The sequence below is a fragment of the Triturus cristatus genome, chromosome 5_1, assembly GCF_964204655.1.
Source record: "Triturus cristatus chromosome 5_1, aTriCri1.1, whole genome shotgun sequence".
NCBI classification, from domain to species: Eukaryota; Metazoa; Chordata; class Amphibia; order Caudata; family Salamandridae; genus Triturus; species Triturus cristatus.
In genome coordinates, this window is record NC_140587.1 from 704,637,896 (window position 1) to 704,658,652 (window position 20,757).

Here is a 20,757-nt window from a genome sequence, read left to right on the forward strand (position 1 = left end):
CTGCTTCTCATTCTCAGTCTGACCACCAGAAACAAAACTACCCTGACAAAAGTCAGCAGTCTAAAACTCCCAAGTGCTATGAGTGCGGTGAGTATGGACACTAGAAAGGGCATCCCAACTGTCCAAAAAGAGTGCACCCTCACAATGGAGGTAAGAACCCAGTGGGGGCTAGCATAGTGCTGGGGGAGGAGTTTGTCTCAGTTAATGGGGAGGAGTTTAGTGGGGTTACCCTAGTGTCCCTGGGTGACAGCGAGATGGTTTCTAAGATCCATGTGGCATCAAATACTACAAAGTATAGACAATGAGTCAGCATTAATGAGCAAGGTGTTGAGGCTCTGAGAAACACCGATGCCAGACGGTATCCCCAGAGCAGGTAATGCATTCCACCAAGTGGTTGTGACTGACAGCAGGGAGGGTCACTGTCCCGTGGCCTTTGTTCTATTTGAGTGGCGGTGGGGGGGGTTACTGGTCTTCTTAAAGTTGCAGTGAGCCCTGCAAGGCCTGTGAACTGTTTGTTGGGTAATGATCTTGAACACACTATCTGGAAAGAAGTGGAGCTCAAGGCTCATGTGGAGATGTTGGGGTTACCTAAGTGGATCTGTCCAACGTCAAGGTCCATGACTGCCTGGGAAGGAAGTCATAAAGGGCTGCTGCCTGGAATAATGCCCAGCCAGCTGCTAAAAAGGGGAAAGGCAGAGGGTGTGGGAAACCAGCTGCTGAATGTACCCCCAGTGAGATGGATGGGGCACCTGCAGTGGCCACCCCAGAGTCCACTCAGGAGGACATTGATCCCCTTGGTGACCTGTCTACACCTCCTGATTTCCATGTTAAAGGAGGACCCACCAGGGAGGAGTTCTGTAGGGCACAGAGTGAGTGCCCAACCCTTGAGGGTATGAGGCGCCAGGCCGAATACAAAGCAGCAGGTGATGTGTCTGGGAGCTATCACATTTACTAGGAGGACAACCTCCTTTACAGTGAGCCTAAGGCTCCTGTGCATGGGACATTTAGAGCCCGAGTGTCCTCCAGTGCTACAGGTAGGCCCTTTCTACTGGAGCTTGCTCATTAAATACCCCTGGCAGGGCTCTTGGGCCAAGACAAGACATTTGTAAGTCTTGCCCCACATTTCTGTTGACCTAAGATCAGAACATCCTCAGATGCTTTCTGTAGAACCTCTGTGCTCTGCAGGCTAGTGGGAAGACAGTGAAAAAGCTCAAATCTCCCCTGGAACCACTACCCATCATTGGCAACCCCTTTGAAAGGGTAGGCATTGTCATTGTTGGGCCTATGGATCCCCAGACTGCCTCAGGCAACTGGTTCTTCCAGGTTCTGCTGGATCATGCCACCCTGTACCCAGAAGCAATTCCTCTGGGGACCACCATTGCACCTACGTTGGCAAAGGCGCTGATGGGGAGTTTTACCCGAGTGGGTTTCCCCACGGAAATTGTGACTGACAGGAGCACAAACTTCACGTCTGCATATATGCAGTCAATGTGGAAAAAGTGTGGGGCTACTTACAAGTCCTCCACACCTTACCACCCCCAGACAAATGGCCTTGTTGAGAGATTTAACAGGGCCCTAAAGGGAATGAACAGAAGTATGCCTAATGGCCTGAGGAACAATTGGGAGTTGTTTTCCTACAGGGAAGTACCACAGAATGGAGTGGGCTTTATCCACTTTGATCTTCTGCACGGTTACCCTGTCAGGAGACCTCTCAGTTTGGTGAAGGAAGGGTGGGAGCAAGCTCCCATGAAAGTTCCTCAGAATTTAGTAAGCTACATTCTGGCCTTTCTTAGCCAATTGACTATTTTGAGGATGCAAGCTTCAGATAACTTGGAAGCCAGCCAGGCTGTAATGAAGGAGTGGTATGACCAAAATTCTACCACTGTGGAATTACAGCCTGGTCAGAAAGTGTGGGTCATGGAACCTGAGGAGCTCAGTGCCCTTTATGACTGCTGGACTGGGGCTTATGAGGTAATTGAGAAGAAGGGTAAGGTCACTTATGTGGTGGACCTTAAGACCACTAGGCAACCCCCCAGGTGCTTCACATCAATCCCTTCAAGCCACACTTTGAGAGGTCGAAGCTCCACATGCTGATGGTGACGGATGGGGCAGAGGAAGAGGAGAACACATCTTTCCCTCAACTCTGGGCCTCCAAGCAGAAGGGCGGGTCTGTGGAAAGTGTAATCCTTTCCCCCACTCTGACTCCTGAACATCAGATGGACTATTGCCAAGTGTTGGAACAGTACTCCTCTCTCTTCTCCCTACACGTCTGGAATTACCGATCTATGTACCAATGATGTGGAAACAGGGGACAACCTCCCTGTCAAGAATAAATCTTACAGGTTGTAAGATAAGGTGAGGACAAGCATCAAGAGGGAAATCTCGTAAGATGCTGGAGTTGGGGGAAGAGAACCCTCCAGTAGCCCCTGGTCCAGTCCTGTGGTTCTGGTACCAAAAGCTGCCCCCCGGCACACACCTGAACTGAGGTTCTGTGTGGAATACAGAGGGCTCAATTCTGAGCTCATCCTATCCCTTGGGCGGATGAGCTCAATGGTAGGTTGGGGGCCGGCCAGTACTTGAGTACCTTTGATCTTACAACAAGATACTGGCAGATATCCCTAACAGAGGGAACCAAGGAGAGGTCAGCCTTCTCTACTCCAGAAGGCCACTATCAGTTTAGGGTGCTGCACTTTGGACTAAAGAAGCCCCTGCCACCTTCCAGAGGCTGGTTTGGAGGCCTTCTCTGCTGCCTACCTGGACTACATAGCTGTCTTATGTAGCAGTTGGGAGAACCGCCTCTGCCATCTTCGTGAAGTGCTTCAGGCCCTGCAACAGGCAGCCCTGACTATGAAGGCCAGTAAGTCCCAGTTAGGGCAGGGGTCTGTAGTGTACATGGGACACCTGGTTGGCAGGGGGGAGGTGCAACCCCTTCAGGCCAAGCTAGAAACCATCATGGCCTGAGAGCCCCCCAAAACCAAGACTGAGGTCAGAGCATTCTTGGGCCTTACTCGGTACTATAGGAGGTTTGTCAAGGGTTATAGCACCATTGTTGCCCTCCTAACTGAGCTGACTTTGAAGAAGCAGCCCAGAAATGCGATTTGGACAGAGGCTTGCCAAAAAGCATTTGGCTCCCTGAAGCAAACCATGTGCACTACTGGGGCCAGTTGTATGATAGAAGCACGAATGGTTTTACCACGTGTGCCTCTACCACGCAGCCCAACCACAAATGCATCTTAACCACGCATTCCTTTACCACAAAATTTTGTGTGTGGTATAGGCTTGAATGGTAAAGGGGTATGTGTGACTAAGGTAGCCACTACCCCATTCTCCCCCTGACCAACCCCCACCCCTATCCCCGCACGGTCCCATTAACTACCCCAACCTCTTCCACTGCCCTAAAACCTACCGACCCCATCAACACTAAATACTACCCCAACTACCCATTCCCCTCTCACTGCCCTAAGGCCTAAAACCCTACACTAACCCGCCCACGCTGTCTCTTAAACTACCCCAACCCCTTCCACTGCCCTAAAACCTACACGTCTCCCCAGCCCTAAAAACTAACTCAAAAAATCAATGGTAGAGTGGATCACTGGTCCTGGGAAACCAGGGTATTGCATGGACAGTACATTGTACCGTATAAGAAACCCTCATTCACGTTTTAGTTGGGATCGAGATTAGCGGTATATCTTGATTCTCCGCTGACTGTGGTCTTCAACGTGATCGCATAATCATTGGGTCAATCCAATGCTTCCTCCACCCGGAGGCTTTTAACCACTGGTTAATCACAGTAGTGATCGTGAATCAAAAAAAGAGGGGTGAGGTGATCGTGATGAAAGAAAAACCCCTCAGCCTCACTTGACGCATAGGGGTGTATTGAGCACACACATCGTTTGTGACATGAGGAGTTGGTCGGAGTATCAAATACTATTGCTTTGGGATATGACAAAATGGATTGTGTACGAGATCTGCATCTTACTAGTAAAGGAGGGACGAACTTTGCCATACCAGGGGTTCCCCACTGGGGGTCTCCTTTTAACAAAGCTTTGCCATTTTATGATTGCATATAGAATGAATTCGCAATGATTTTATGCTTTTTCCTTCTTTCTTTCTTCCCTTCCTCCCACAAACATTTTTTCAATCCATTGGATTAAGATTGAATGTGCTTTCAAATTGGATAATTTTCCTGCACATCCACAAGGGAGCCCATAGCACGGGCCCCCATTCTGCACCAGGTCCTGAAGAAAGCCCGCTAGACCCTTTTGGGCTGACGAGGGCTGAAACATGTCGACCTTTTTTGGACACAGTTTTTAACCAGTGCACTTGACCATAATCAGTCAGATACGTGCACAACGTCAATACTTTTTTATCTTGGTCTCGAACCCAGTACCAATAAAAAAATCTACTGGTTTTACGAGAATTTTAATACACTTTTTCTTTCATCACGATCACCTCATCCCTCTTTTTTTGATTCACGATCACTACTGTGATTAACCAGTGGTTAAAAGCCTCCGGGTGGAGGAAGCATTGGATTGACCCAATGATTATGCGATCACGTTGAAGACCACAGTCAGCGGAGAATCAAGATATACCGCTAATCTCGATCCCAACTAAAACGTGAATGAGGGTTTCTTATACGGTACAATGTACTGTCCATGCAATACCCTGGTTTCCCAGGACCAGTGATCCACTCTACCATTGATTTTTTGGATATTGAAATAAGGAAGCTGAGTGGATCTGAGCCCTTCTTTCTCCCACCCAATTGATTTTTGAACTAAAAACTAACTCAACTACCCATTCCAATTCCACTGCCCTAAGGCTTAAAACCCTGCACCCTAACTTACACTACCCTGCCCCATTGCACTGACCCTTAAACTACCCCAACCCCTTCCACTGCCCTAAAGCCTACTCCAACACCCTCCTAGCCCTAAAAACGACCTCAACTACCCATTTCCTTCTCAGTGCCTTAAGGCCAAAAACCCTACACTACCCGCCCCCCGCCCTGCGCTGTCCCTTTAACTATCCCAACCCCTTTCACCGCCCTAAAACCTACCCCTACCCTGCCCAAAAAACTAACCCAACTACCTATTCCCCTCCCACTGCCCTTAGGCCTAAAACCCTGCACCTAACTTACATTGCCCTGACCCCCCCGCACCCCCTGCACTGTCCCTTAAACTACTCCAACCACTTCCACTGCCCTAAAACCTACCCGACCCCCCTCCCAGTCCTAAAAACTTCCCCAACTACCCATTCTCCTCGCACTTCCCTTAGGCCTAAAACCCTACACTGCCCCACCCCTCCCTACCCCGCGCTGTCCCTTAAACTATCCTAACCCCTTCCACTGCCCTAAAACCCACCCATACCTCCCTGCCCTAAATACTAGCCCATCTACCCATTCCCCTCCGAATGCCATACGAACTAAAACCCTGCACCCTAATTTAAACTTATTTTGTTCTGATGATGACCTCCTAACAACCAGAGGTCAAGACGCCGTCAACTATAGACTATATAGACCCTACCTACTGACCCTAAGCCTAGAAGTAATTGAAGGATTGAAGAGTCATACGTCTTTTTACTCGTTTGGAATGCACTTTTTTCACTTATTTCTCACACTTGCACTTTCTTTATGTATGTGAACGCTAGATTAGGATATTGACAAGTGGATAGCGCTGTCATCAACTAGAAAATACATGTTTGTATTATAAAAATGAAACTACAGTGAACCATTGTTTTTCTGATACATCACCTACCTGAAGCGTAACACAACTAAAATAGAACTCCCGCTGTTTGCCAAGAGCAGCAAGCAACCACATTGCCAAACCTGCCTCAATGACTTGAACCCAAACTGATTCGAACCCCAAATTTCACTGAGTAGCAGATCTCTCATTTTTACTCGCCATTCACACATTCTCACATTCAAGAAAAAAAACACCACCAAGAAAACAAAGATGGCCTGATACCAGCTCTCTCTACTAAACAAAGTGAAACCATTGCTCCAGAGAGCGACTTCAAGACTGACGTTCAAACCCATATACTTTTGCATCTGAATGATGGCAATGCCCTCCTCCATGGCTTCCCAGGCTCCACATTGGCCCCCTTAAAGGGCATCCTACATGCAGCAGAACATCTCTACAATGGCCTGAAGAAATATGACCAAATCTCCCCCACCTTTGTTGAACTCCACTGGCTGCCCTTGCCAGCCCACACCATCTCCAAATCAGCTGCATCATCTACAAAGTCATCACACCCGGCACCCCCGCCTATCTGGCTGATAAGCTCACAATCTGTGGTGGCTCTTGGCCCACCCGCAGCCAGCACAGCCTTAGACTGGAGATGAAAAAGTGAAAAAAATTAAAAGGGGGGAGGGGTATGCTGGGCAGAAACACTGCTGTTGCTTTTGTTTCAGGGGGGCGATATTGCAGCACTGCTGCAAAATCGGTCTCCAGTAACAAAAATAGCCCCCACCGGTCCAAAGCTGGCCCCCACCCTTCCGGTCCACTGGGAAAACACCCAGTGCCCGCTACAGACAGTCTGGGCCTGATTGAGCAAAGAGGGTTTGCCTAGGATCCAGAAGGGGATGGGAAACAGTGGAATGACGAATTTTGTAAGCAAAAGTATGTTAAATGACAGAGATCTATAGGTAAGGATTTTCTGTTATCATTAAACATTCTCAGACTGTTTAACACACACACGCACATAAGTTTCAAATTGTCCCAGCCTTGTGGAAATTATTAATATGTAGTTAGATTATTAATAACCTTCAAAATGGAACATGAAGAGTCAAGCTGCCTGAATTTCTTAGGAGGAAGAAATCTAAGATTATAATGTTGGCACACACACACACACTGGAGAAAATATCAAGAGGTTTGTTTGACGCAGAAGTGGATAGAGAACAATTTTATAACATGTTATAAGCACTAAAGGGGTTGCAATACTGTCCAAAATATTGTTAAAAAACGTGGATTGTAAAGGATAACAATAAATGCTAGATTTTTATTGTTATTTGTAAAGGGTTCGACTACCCTGCAGTGGCGGCCGGCTTAGGTAAGCTCGGTAAGGCGGTGAGGCAGGGCAAAGGCAGGGGAGGGTGGGAGGGGGCAAGAGTCGCCAGAAAAAAAGAGAGAAAAAAGTTAAAAAGATCAATTGTTTTTCTTCTAATAAGTTTTGGGACAAAATATACGTCCCTGTGTCCACAATGCGCCTGGATAAAGACTGTACCTCAAACTGCCCCCAACCCCTAGCAGGTTAATAATGTCAATGGAGGGTGTAGTGAACTAAAAAAGATATCTATTCTGTTTGGTGGGGCCTTCAGTTGGAAGCCAAGGGAGATAGGGGTCATATGGTCTCCCCAGAGCCGGGGTGAGGGTACAGGTGCATACCAAATAGCTCTACCGCACTTCCTTCCTCGAACCTGTAGAATGGACCGTTTGCATGCTGTGCTGTAGGTCTGTGAGGTACCTTTTGTCTAGTTTGTCCATTGTCACCCTAGTTGTGTATGGTACACATAATGTACACTTGCAGGCTCTCTTATCAGGAGGTTAGAGCATTTTTACACCATGCTTGCCAAAACATTTTTTCTTGTTTTATGTAATAATCAAATATTTCCATCCTACCACCATTTCTGGAGCTCTATTTCCTCTATGGTCAGCATTTAATAACAACACTACAGCTATTCCAAATATACAGTTGGTTTGTGTAATATCTGGTTTGGATAGCTCGCTCTTGGTTTGCAGCTAATGTTCGAGTGCAACTGGTCTTCTTGTCAAACCACCTTCATTATCCTGCACAACATACACAAAGAAAAATACCACATAACCTTGGCATGTCTAAATGGTATCCCAGGTGCCCAGTGATAGGAAATGTGGAAAGAAAAGACGAGTCAAATTGCAAAACAAAAACATAGAATGTATTAATGGTGAGAAATGTTTTCGGCGCTCTGACATTGACCCCATCCAGACGAGAGCTATGGAAGGAAACGTCTTAATGACTGTTCTGCAAAGTTATCTTCACTCGTTGACAAAGGTAAAAACATCACGTTAAAGTCACCCTTTGTGACCTTCGAAGGTATTGTGATTAAGAATCAGGAAGAAGATAGATATAAGTGTGATTGTCAGTATGTGAGGCATTTCTGAGAAATTAGACAACATATTCGTTTCAGGAAATGACTAGAGAACGAACAATAATTCAAGAGAGAAATGCAAGGAAGCAGTTGGGAAGCATGTGCTTTATTGGATGACGATACATGGCTCCTAGATTATGATGGGCGACCTTGGCCGCCTTGTGCTTTCAAACAGTAATGCGACAATGCAATCCAATGCATAGAAACAATGTAATAATAGAAGGAGTGATGATTAAAAGGATAATTAAAACTCTTTTGCTTCTGACAATAATAACTTTACAGATCCGGAGGCAATTCTAAGTAGCATCAGATAAAGTAAAAACAAATTAATAGCATGAAAGCCAAAAATAAGTGTTTAAGCTAAAAGAAGGAATACACAGGAGTGATGAGTGGAATGCTTGCAAAAATTCTCAGTCATTTGGCAATTGCCCTGGTCAAATTCCAGACTATTGTTTACTTACTATGCCGCTTCAGCCAGAGACCTACAATATGTCTATCAGCTTTGGGCTTGCTCTAGTCCCAACTGTCCAGCCTGAACTGCTAGGCTAGGTGCCCTCTGTACAGGAACACAAGCAACTCCTTATCTGTTGGGGCCTTATAAGCCCATCTTGGATCCTATGGCACTGTGTGCATAGGAACGAATATGCAAACATCTCAATCAGAATAGCATATTCGTATGAGAATACTGCAAAATGCACAGCAAACCGTACTATAAGGCCATCAGATGAGAAAAAGCCTTCTTTCCTATCCAACAATAAAGCAATAAATCAGGCAAAGACAACTTTTACTATTTTCAGACAATTACAGATTACAAATAACCTAATTGTTACCCAACAGCACCGCAAAGTTCTAAAGCCTTTCGCTGAATCAAAAATTGCAAAAATCTGAGAAGCATTCCTGGCTGGTCCAGAATTTACATCTACCACCTCCACTGCTCCTGCGGTGGAGTATAACATAATTAAATCAATCAAACCCATTATTATGGAAAATATCATTAACATAGTTTAAAAAAATTAAAGCCCCAGTTTACCATTTGAACCTTGTGCTGTTGAGAAAGAGTTTACAAAATAAAGTCGACGACACACTGAACAAATCACAATATTTTAAGAGTAACTCGTTTCCATTTAGACCAATTAGAGTTGTTAAAACCACTCCTGCCACATTTAGTGAAGAACGTCTTATTACCCTTAATGAAGGCAAACAATTTACCCACATAATATTGTACCTCATGAAAGCTAATGTAGTGGACCACACCATTCCCTTAAAATACTTGAAGAATGGGCATATGGTACCAACATGCCCTTGACATGGAAGTCATCATTCCAGTGTGATTGGAGTTAACAGGTATCTATTTGAATTGCAGTTTCATCAAATCATATACTAAGTTGCGTCAGTCGATAAGGCTTATTTCGGTCATTGTCACTGTTCAGTGTGTGAATGCTCCCTCCTAGGCAGGTGCTAAGAATCAAGTCCATTTCCTATGAGCATGGATGATACTCTTATTCCCATCGGCCTGCAGAACAACTCATTAATCACCCAAAGATCACCAAATGCCTTGGCCATAAAAAATAAAATAAACAATGGACAAAAAAAGCTTCCTCTGTCTAATTGGGTCCCAAGCTGAAATACATTTGGCAGGAGGCTCTTCTCCCAGTGCTTGTCCCTTTGAAAGGTATTCAAGTGTCAGAGCACCACCAATCAGAGTTGCGGAGCTGCTATTGGCAGTCATTGACCGCCTGTAACTGTAGAGACTGGTGAGGCGGTCTGGTGCCGATCTGGTGCACGGAGCAGCAGCATCCCCTTGTGGGAGTGCCTGCCATGGTATTTGGTGAAAGACGCTCCTTTTCCTTGTGGCAGGGACCTGGAGGCCAGCTCGGGGGATTTTGCAGAGTGGCATGCCCGTCTTAAGGGTGGGCACACCGGGCCTTCCACCTCTGGAGATGATTGAGGGTTGATTAGGCCCCCTCCTTGAATTGGTCTCCTTCCTAGGGCCCTACTGTTGGGGCTCTTGGGGCTGCCCTACCGTGTCCTTGTAGTCCCCCCTTGCTGAGAAGCCTCCATTAATTGATGTTACAGCAGGGTCCTGGTGACTAGTACTTCAAGCCTCCGCCTCCAGCATTCCATGCCCGATATCCACCTGCATCTCTACTGGCTTGGACTGTGTCTTCAACTGGACCACCCTCCTGAGGGGGCATTGGAACTTGGTGCAACGACGTGCGTCCCTGCCTACTCGCCTTGACCGGTGAGCACTAAGGGGGAGGTGCATTGGGTGGCGCAGTGCACGCTGCAGAGCCTCACCACACGGGGGCTCGTGTTGCAGTGGGCGCCCCCCTTTCCTCACCCCCTCTCCGTGGCAGATGTGAAAGGCCTGCAAATCCCTGGGAGACTCCTGCAGGGGGTATTGTGTGGGGCTCTTTCACCTATCTCTGTTAACACTTAATCTACCCTGCGTAGGTTTTGACCTCTGGCATACAGCGCAAACAGATCCATGCATGGACCCTTCCTGGCAGACATTATAGATGGTTAAAGAGACCACGCTAGGGTGCAGTCTGTGCCCAGTCGCACTTATCAATCATCGTGGGGATCCTGTAGTGCTGGCTCACTCTTCTTCTATCCCCTTCTATCCGCGTCCCTGATTAAGTGCCAAGGGGTGAGTGACCAACACTTTCCAATACACTTTGTTTGACCCCACCTCTCTCAATGTGCAGTGTCATAATGGCCTGATACTATTAATTTCAAAGATAAGGCTATGGTGAATCCTCTAGATCGGTGGCTCACGGGAGAACTCCAGAGACCTCACAGAGACTTCACAGTCGAATGACGACTAACAAGTCTAATAACAAGTCTAATAAGGACCTGTATAGGTCAGCCATGGGGAAAAAGACCTGCCAAGGGAAACATGCCCTAACACCCATCACTCCCAAAACAACGTCCATCGATAAGATGCTGCAAAGAGCAATAGGGGTTGTGTCTACGGAGCTAAATCTCACTGAGAGACGGCTGTCGCTGACCACAGGTTATTTTGGTGGTGTGTCTGGTATGTCTGATCCGCATATCTCCTTACCTAGTCCTGGCAGGCCCACAGAGGAGGAGGACCTAAGGCACCACTTGCACATTACAGGCTCCCAAGGGAATCACATCAGTCCCCTTATGGAGAGAAGACCCACTAGGGGAGCTGTCAAAAGGAAGCCCGCCAAACAGCCGCACTGAATTCTAATAACAATGCTGTTGGATCTGGGGAAGTCCCATCATCTCCCAGCGTTTCCAATACCATGCCTAAAGCTGCGCATCCCCTTTGGCTGGAGGATTTTACAAGAACTATTTTGGAGAAGATTAAGATCATCATTTTGCCTAGATATCTAGGTCTTATAGCTTTATAAATTAGTGTGCTGTTGCAGAAGCAGCCTCAAATCGTCCAGTGCAATCCATTATCACACGATGGGGGCGGGACCCCTCTTAACTAATCGATTGCTTGTAAAATAATAAGCATTGCCATAATTGTCTACGTAAAAGAAGCACTGGCAAAGCCAGCGCATCAGGCTTGAATGTGTGCAGAGCTCTATGGAGACCCTTCATAAAACTATCTTAAGGCTGCTTTATTTTTTTTAAATGCGTCAACCGAAACCATGTGCAACAGCGGCACTTTTAACGGATATGCGTTTTTTAGTTGTGACTTTTGCCTGAGGGAGATTTATGGTTGCCGTCAAAAGCTTCTTATTGGATTATTAGAAGTCTGCCTTTTTTAAATTGGTTTTTACCTCTTTTTAAGAGAAAATTTCTGTGTTCGCTATAAAAATGTAGGATGAGGTTTTATTCATATACATATTTATTAAGACATTTATGTTATTTATGAATCATATGAGAACATTTTAATTGGAGATGCACGTTTTTATGATGACTTACTCCTGTGCGGTTTCACGTTGTTTAAGGTTCAAGCTCTAAATACAAATTCTGCTGTGGTTTTACTTGTAGTAAGTGGCAACTCTGAGAAATCACTAAAACCATAATGCATAGTCAGGGTAATCATCAGATAAATGCCCTGGCCCTGTATTGACCACATTAGCACTCACAAAAAGAGATGGCGCTTTCTGCAGCCAGATTGGTACAGCTAGTGCTGTCCCTTTGTTGTCAATGGCTCTCCTGAAAAGACTGTTTTGAAAATAATCTGCTTTAAAACGGCAAGGGAAAATAACATTGAAATTTCCCAGAATTTGCAAAGCAGTGTTTGCTCATTTTTGCTTTAAAACAATCCAGGAAAGGAACTCTGAACTTACTCAGAATGTTTTAACAATACAAAACAGTGTGTTTGCTCACTTTTAGCTTGTGCCTACAGCTGTCTGTTAGAAAACAAAACCATTGTATCAAAAATTGACTTGGAGGGGGCTTTGTGTCTGCCTGGTGCTCATGATTCAATAGCTTTCTTACCTCTCAGTTTCCGGCTCCTGATTCAATGGCTTCCTCCCTTTTCTTGTGTTAGTCCTGACCGAGGACCATTTTAATCTCACTGTTTTGATTGGATTAACTGTATCCTTCCGATGATGATGTCACAACTTTGCATTGCAGTGGATGATGGACTTTTTTCTCCCCTTTTCTGTGTTACTCCCTGATCCTCTCCCCCTCCATGCTCCTGCTGACTTTGTAAAATATTACCCCCTCTGATCCACTTACCCTCCTACCCCCTCACACTGTCACAGCACCCTTCCTCTGTATCAGCCAATAGCCACATTTGAATGGATTTAAAATGTGCACAGTGGCCATGTTGGGATGTTTTTTTCATTTGTTGTAAGAAATTCATTCCAAGATGGCTGACAAGCTTACGCATGCAGTTTTGTGGCCATCTTTGCATGATATTTCTTAAAAGAAAAGATAAACCATATGATACACACAATGCGGTCATCTGAGGAAAAAAAGCATTGGTAAAATAAATCAGTGTCACATGAGAGACCTATTAGCTTTCCACGCTCTTGTTTTTTATGGCATTGTAATGTATATGATCACAAAAATAACACATAATTACTTAGTTGGTGAGAAAGTGTTTTCTATGGTACCAGGGGATGTAATATTTATTTGGAAGTTCAACTCCACCTTCTCCCTTTCCCCAGTCTCCCGCTCACAGTTTGTCGAGCTATGATTCAGGCAAGAATGAGAGCGTTGGGGAAGGTGTGGAAGACCTTTCCTTAAATCGAGGAGATGATGATGACGACGACCATGATGAGCCTGATGACAGTGACAGACTTAATGAAGGCGATGGGGTCGAGACCGAGCGCTTGAAGGCTTTTAATGTGAGTCTTTCTTCATTTGCCGAAGTACTGTGCCTCTGCTTCCCATTTTAAATTCACATTGCTACTTACCAGCCTTTCCAAAGGTTTAAACGCCTTATTGATTGCAGTAATTCACCCAAGGGCTCTAAAGTACACTATGCTCTCACCCACTAGCTCTAGTTCGGCAGTGATTGATGGTGGATAGTGAGGGCTGGTGCCAGTTTCATACCCCTCTAAGAAGGGTTGTGAATGTTTGCAAACATATCCTGTTGATTACATGAATCTCATAATGCATTGCCAGTTCTATCCTAGCTTTTTTCAGTACTGAATCAAGTCTTTTGTAAATGTGCATGGTGTAACAGAAAAATGATCATATTCCGAATAACCTGATACAATAGTGAATACCAAATACAGTGCACCTAATTCCAATATAATATTATTTTTACAGCTAGCCATGGTTTATTTTGTAACCCACAAAATAAGGACATTCTTTTTTTTTTTGCCTCTCTTATCAGTCCGTAACTGTACGCCCTTAATAGGAGAATTTGATGGGCTACAAATTCCCCAATAAAAGGGCTTCCGGGCATGCACAGGAGACACTTTCTGTGGCAGGGATCAGGAGGGGAAGTGAGAAAGAGACGAGAGCAGTCCCTCCAATCCCTTCTCCTCTGTCTCCCTCTTGCCCGCAGATGTTTGTCAGGCTGTTTGTAGATGAAAACTTGGACCGCATGGTCCCAATCTCTAAGCAGCCCAAAGAAAAGATCCAGGCTATCATTGACTCATGCAGGCGGCAGTTCCCTGAGTACCAGGAGCGCGCCAGGAAACGCATACGCACTTACCTCAAGTCCTGCAGGCGGATGAAAAGAAGTGGTTTTGAGATGGTGAGTTTTGACGTACAACCCAGCTTTAGTTTCCATCCAAACCCTCCTTCATACGTGAACCCATGACACTATTATCATTTTTTTCATCTTAGTGTCTTTTTTATCCACAGTATTGTCAGGTCAGATTTTTTTTTCTTTTATCCTTTCATCTTTCTTAAATTTATTCCCTTTGTTCATCAAATGAAAAAAATAAACGCCTTGGGCAATTGTAATTTGCTGTGTTGTATGGCAGAGAAAATATAGGCGCGCTCAAGATGGAGACGAAGACTATGGAGGCAAAAGTGGGCAACAGCATCCTGTGTATCTTACATGCATATATTTTCCACAGTACCGTCACTGGAAAACCACAGAGCTGGGCATATGGCTTAGAAGCACTTTGCTGCTCTCTCATACTGACGATACAATGCATTACTGTCAACCTCTGAGGCTACAATGATAGGCAGAAAATGTGGGCTGTGTGGGCTACAGCTTTCACATGCATTGTTTGGAACATGTGAATGCATGTTGAAATTACACAATCTCTGTTGCGCCTGTTTTATGTAAAAAGAATACCTAGTGTACCATGGTCGTTTTACCACCACACCTAACTACCTGTCAATGTTCCTTTAAATGCATAGTAGCATATTATTATGATAGATGTGATGCCACTGGAGAACTCTTCTTTACCTACCTTCATGGTGACGTCCTCAGCAGGGATTAGGATGAAGTGGCTATTGCTTGTATGGGCTCTGAAATTCAATTCAAGTGTAAAGTTGGCCAAGATTGTGTTGGTACCCACATTTATACCAGATGCTAATGAACTGGGCACAGGGAAATAGAGATGGATGGGTCTGCTTTTGGGGAGCATGGACGCAACAGAATCGTCAAACTCAAAGGGAGTATACTTAAAGAGTAGACAGTAAATATTTCCTAGGGATATATTGCCTGAGTAATTATTTAGTTACAAGCTAGTTCTAGGATAAAATAAAGTCCAATTGTGAGGTCAGTGTATACACAGAATGCTCTCTTGTACACCTGATATGTTCTTGTAAGCAGACTGTTACTCCCTGCCAGCACTAGCAGGTGGGAAAACCCACATCTCCAGAAACAGATTCTATAGAGAATTAGTGCATCGGATGGAGCAATAGAATGTCCTGAAAGGTGCAACTTTCTACTCACACCTTCAACCAAACACAGAGGAGGAGAGCAGCAGTGGTCAATGGCATGAATCAGTAATGGCATTGTCTAAGTAATAGTTAACAACAATAACCACACAGGCTACTGCCCAGTAACGGCCAAATGACTCAACGAAAAGGGATCACATGCCTATCTCTTTCAGCTCTATAGGAATCCATAGAAAAGTAATTTAACCTGTTGAGTCCAGAACTTCACTTCTCTATGGCAATTTCAGAAGTGTTTGTGTAAAATGGCTTCCCACAACAACCCCCAAAATTCTCCACAAATCACCAGACAACACAGAAGTTACAACACCATGATCCACCACTCACACATATCTTAACATACACATTTCTCTAACCAAACAACCTCCCTTCCACCGCCACCAAAAGCCGCAAGCACAATTCACCCCCAAGCCAGCCACATCAAAATACCATTTCCACCACCAACCTTGTTACAGGATATGAAGAAAGAAACACAATAACTAAAATGCCTATTCTTTAATGCAAGATCCTGCTCTCAGAAACAACACCGGACCTCACCTTCATTACAGAAACATGGCTTAGCGAAGATTTGACACCCAAATGAAATAAAGTCATCTCTCCTGATTATCACATCATAAACAACAATCATGTTGGCAAAATTGGAGAAGCCTAGCTGTTATCCATAAAAATGGCTACAAATAACAATCAGTGAAAAATCCCAACATGGGTGGCTGTGAATCTTTGATAATAAGACGCCCCCCTACTCCAACTAATACCTATTCCTTCTTCTTAATAAATAGACCACCCCACAGCAATGTCAACATTGAAGATCTCCTACTTGATACAGTAACCAACATCCATCTGGCCCACCCAACCTATATCTTCTAGGGGACCTCAAAATTTGGTTTCGTAAAAAGATTTTAACCACAGCAATCACAACCAGCCTTGAAGCCTTTAACCTACAACAGATCATTTCTGGCCCAACTCACTGAGCAGGACACATGCTAGATGTCATACTTACACCCTCAGGACAAGCCATAGCTACAGACAACTCCCGTAAGCTGGAGGAACCACAACATCCTCATCTTCAATATCTACACACTAGCCATCCGGCAACTCAACACCTACCTTGAAAAACCCCAGATAAACATGTGGCTCAAAAGGCAAGCACACTTTCTACAACTGGATCTCCACTACACTGGACAAACAGATAGGAATCAAAACCTCATCCAAATTTGACTACAAAAGGAACATCACACAGGTTGATGACAGCATCCAAAGAATGAAAACACAACTCAAATAGTACAACGCAAATGGAGGAAATCAAGAGATGAAACAGACAAAATTACGCTATGGCACTATAACAAAATCCACAAAAGAGCAATAAGAACCATACAAATATTATTATTCGAGACCCATAACTGAAGTCCACTGCCCTTACAAGGAAAATCATAAAATTCTAACAGAATTATGCATAAACACACAAAAACCCCAATCACAAGACTCCTGTGACCCAGTCACCAATGAATTAATACAAAAAAATACAAAGATTGAAAATTATCTTAAAGAAAACCCAGACCTCACCACAACAGTGCATAACCTAAGCACCACAACGGTAGACACCAGTAGCCATCCATCAACGCATATTTTCAGTATCCTAGCACAAAAAGATTTCTTCAATATTATCATGCAGCCAGACCATCAGGCTCACCGTCAATCTGTGCAGAAGAGGTCTCTGAAACTAGGATCATTCCCACCTGAGCTCAAAACCACCTACATCAGACCTCTCCTCAAAAAGAAAAACCTCCAGCCATCTGAACTAGCAAACTACAGGCCTATATCAAATGGACAATTCTTAAGAAATATATTTGAGAAAGCAGCGTTTACTTAACTCTCTAACTTAACCAAACATTATGACTTACTGTCAGACTAACAGTCCAGTTTCAGACCAGGCAGAGGCACAGAGTCAGCCATCATATCCATCTGGGTGATCTAAAACTCACAGTGGGCAAAATGGAGCACTTGTCTTATCGCTTCTGGGTTTATCAGCTGCATTTGACACTGTCCACCACCACACACTACTGCAAAGACTTCTCAATATCAGAATGCATACAAATGCTTTACAATGGATTGCTTCTTATCTCATAGACAGAAAAAGTGTAGTGTCCCTACATCCTTTCACAGGACTTCCTCACACACTGTAATGTTCTCAAGGGGCACATAATATACCCTCTATTATTCAACATTTACATAAATCCCTTACCAAATCTGATTAAATCATACAACCTCGTCTGTTACAACTATGCCGAGAACACCCAAATCATTTTTAAATTGATAGCCCCAAACACATCTACAATTTAAAACTTGATGACTGCCTTCCTGCTTCAATCACATGGATGATGACAACCATATAATGCTCAATACTGAAAAGACAGAGATTGTAACATGTGGACAATGGTAAAACTACCAGCCTGCCGCATTATGGCTCAAGGCACGTTAAGCCCCTCCGACACCATGAAGAGAAGTTAGAAACCTAGAAATATCCATGGAATCACACCTATCCTGGATTCCACATGCTGTCAATCTTACAAAGAGTGTGTTCTACACAATGAAAACACTACACCTGATCTTTCCATACCTTGCATACCAGCATGAACTGCAAGCCATCCTCACGCTCATAATCTTCAAGCTTGATTATGCCAACAGCCTATACCTTAGCACATCTCCACCCATTATATGCAATATAGAATCCATCCAAAATGCTGCTGCAAGGCTTCTTCTCCACCTTCAGATAAGAGAAAGCATAACTCTAGTCCGGCACTTGCTCCACAGGCTATCTATAGCTAAAAGGGTAATGTTCAAGTTACTCTGCATTGTCCACAGAGCCTTGTGAGGAAAAGGACCACTATACCTACAAGTTCAAATGAAGCAATACACACCAAACAGAACACTGCACTCCAGGCCTGTACCACTTATCATGCCATAACATAATAATTTCATAGGAGGCACTGCGTTCTCAGTACAAGCCGCCAAGCTCTGGAACTCGCATCCAGCCAGCATTAGAAGCACCCAGGAGCATATACAGCTCAGAAGAGCCGAGAAAACAATTGCATCCTCAGAGCAATCCTCAGCTTACAACCTATGAATTGGAATTAACCAAATCGGCAAACAGCTTTCATTACACAGGTAAGCAAAAAAAGGTCTGACCTATGGTTCGATGTGGTATTATATAGTAAGGTTCTTCCATATTTAATAGTTATGGGCCACAGTAATACTAAACCCATAATACACAGCAGTTAGCAACCAATTTAAACTTATACCTAAGTAAACTATAGTAAAAATTCACAAACAACATATCTCCTGTGAGAGTTGTCCATCACCAGCACTGTACAGCCAAACATCACCTTTTGGAGGACTTTATTATAGTCCATTCACTGCAGGTCCCAAATATCTATACAATCTGACTGTTTCTTTACATTTTACAAAGACACTCAGATATTGAATGATAATAAAAATGTCCATCCCAACAGATCTCTCCACTTTTCCCTCCCTCCAACTATGCCATCTCAGGACCACAACAATACACACAATCTCAGATTGGACAACCAAGTGCAGCATACCAGCTAAGCAGACTATATGATATGAAATACCATAAAGGGACCTGCCTAGCTGTTCAAAGCTACCTGCATGCTGAAAACAAACTACGTGCCTGTCTCTTACACTTCATCATCCTACACACTCCTCCTCGTTGCATCCCATATCAATAACCACACCTCGCTGGTCATCACGCACAACATGGAAACACTTTCCATATAGCCTCAAAACAAAAATAACATCCTTCCAACCACAAACCGTATATGATGTAGCGTGCTACTAATGTAAGCAAGCACTTCAATGCCCCACATGGGTGTAGTAAGTGCTATATAAAAGCCTCAATACAATACAATAAAGGTGCCCTTTTAGATCAAGTTTTTGCCTGTTTTGTAAGAAATTCCACCAATCTCTTCAGGTTTTCACCATCGACTACCCTCAGCAACTTTGGATTCTTTTTTTCTTATAAACTATTTTATTAATGAATATAACAAACAGCACAGCAATGCATTACAGTTCCCACCTACATTAGGTATACACTGAGGATATATGGATTTACATTACAATAATAGCATATTTTACTCCTAGACCGGTGACTTCCCCACCATATCAACTTCGACGTATAATCTTTCTTCCCTATGTCGCAGTTCCACTGTTGGAGACAAGCAAATGTCCCCCCTATATTTGTTCCACGCTGCCCACATGCGATCCCACTTTTTAGGGCATCCCCTGTGCTTGGAGACATCTTTCTTGGCTATCATGGCTCTATCCATGTCAATTGCCCAGTCTCTGATACTAGGCGACCCACCCACCGCAACTTTGGATTCTTGTGATGCCCTTTTCTAGTGTTTCTCAAATATTCTAAAATGTTGTGTCTGTTTCTACCAATGTACCACAGAGTATAGCTGAAAAGCCACAATATGTTTAACTTTTTATTTAGGCTTCTAGCTAGGACATTTGTGCTATTTCCTCTTTCAATGTAGCAGACACATTTTGAGTTATTGGGCATGGCAGATTTAGAACCCTCTCCACATTTGAATTACGCTTTTGTCATTGTGGAGTGCTGTGTCAAATTTTATTGCACCTTTTATTGTTCCCACTCTGGTTGTCTGAGGTACTTATCAGTGAACATTTGCACCAGTATAGAGAGAAGTGAGAATATAAGGTAGTCCTGCCTATTCAGGAGTATCCCCAAAAATTGTCCCCACAATGTGCTCCTGTGCTGGACCTATTTTATACACTCTGCTGTCATACAGAGGCTGCTCATGGGCCCACTTTTAATAATGCAATGGGGCTACCATTCTGCTTGGTCTGTTATTGACCCTCTGGCCTCTTCCCTTTCCTACAACTGATGTTCATGGCTACTGAGTGTATTTTTGCCATTGCCATCAGTAGTTCACCTATGCCTATTTCCAGTGAAGTGTTATTGCTTCTCTGCATTGTAGTTGTTCATGGAGGTTCACTAGCCCTGCCAGCAGTCTAGGCCATGCATCCGCAAGTGTCCTGAATGGTCATATCCATCATCCTATGAGACATGAAATTGGAATTTAGCAGACTTCATGAACCACCCTTCATCTTGAAGTTTGCGCCTGCACTTTTTTATTTGGACATCATCAATGTCATACATGTTTTATGCTTAGTATTACACTAACATTGCATTTCTCTTTCCTTCGCTCCTACTGGCTGTCCGTTCGCCTATGTGAAGCCACAAAACCATGTATCATAATATGACTCTTACAGCACATGAATCAATTGAGAACGCATAT

At 44.1% G+C, this 20,757-nt stretch overlaps 1 protein-coding gene across 2 annotated transcripts in view; it reads left to right on the forward strand.

The window, feature by feature from the left end:
• The window catches only part of NOL4 (nucleolar protein 4), a 666,365-nt gene that overhangs the window by 451,913 nt on the left and 193,695 nt on the right, over window positions 1-20,757 (forward strand). The window contains exons 8-9 of one of the 2 annotated variants that reach the window (XM_085605683.1): window positions 13,222-13,401; window positions 14,070-14,261. In XM_085605683.1, coding sequence (XP_085461809.1) covers window positions 13,222-13,401; window positions 14,070-14,261 — 372 coding nt within the window. The remainder of the gene's footprint in view (window positions 1-13,221; window positions 13,402-14,069; window positions 14,262-20,757) is intronic. The other variant, XM_085605684.1, reaches the window with a different exon arrangement.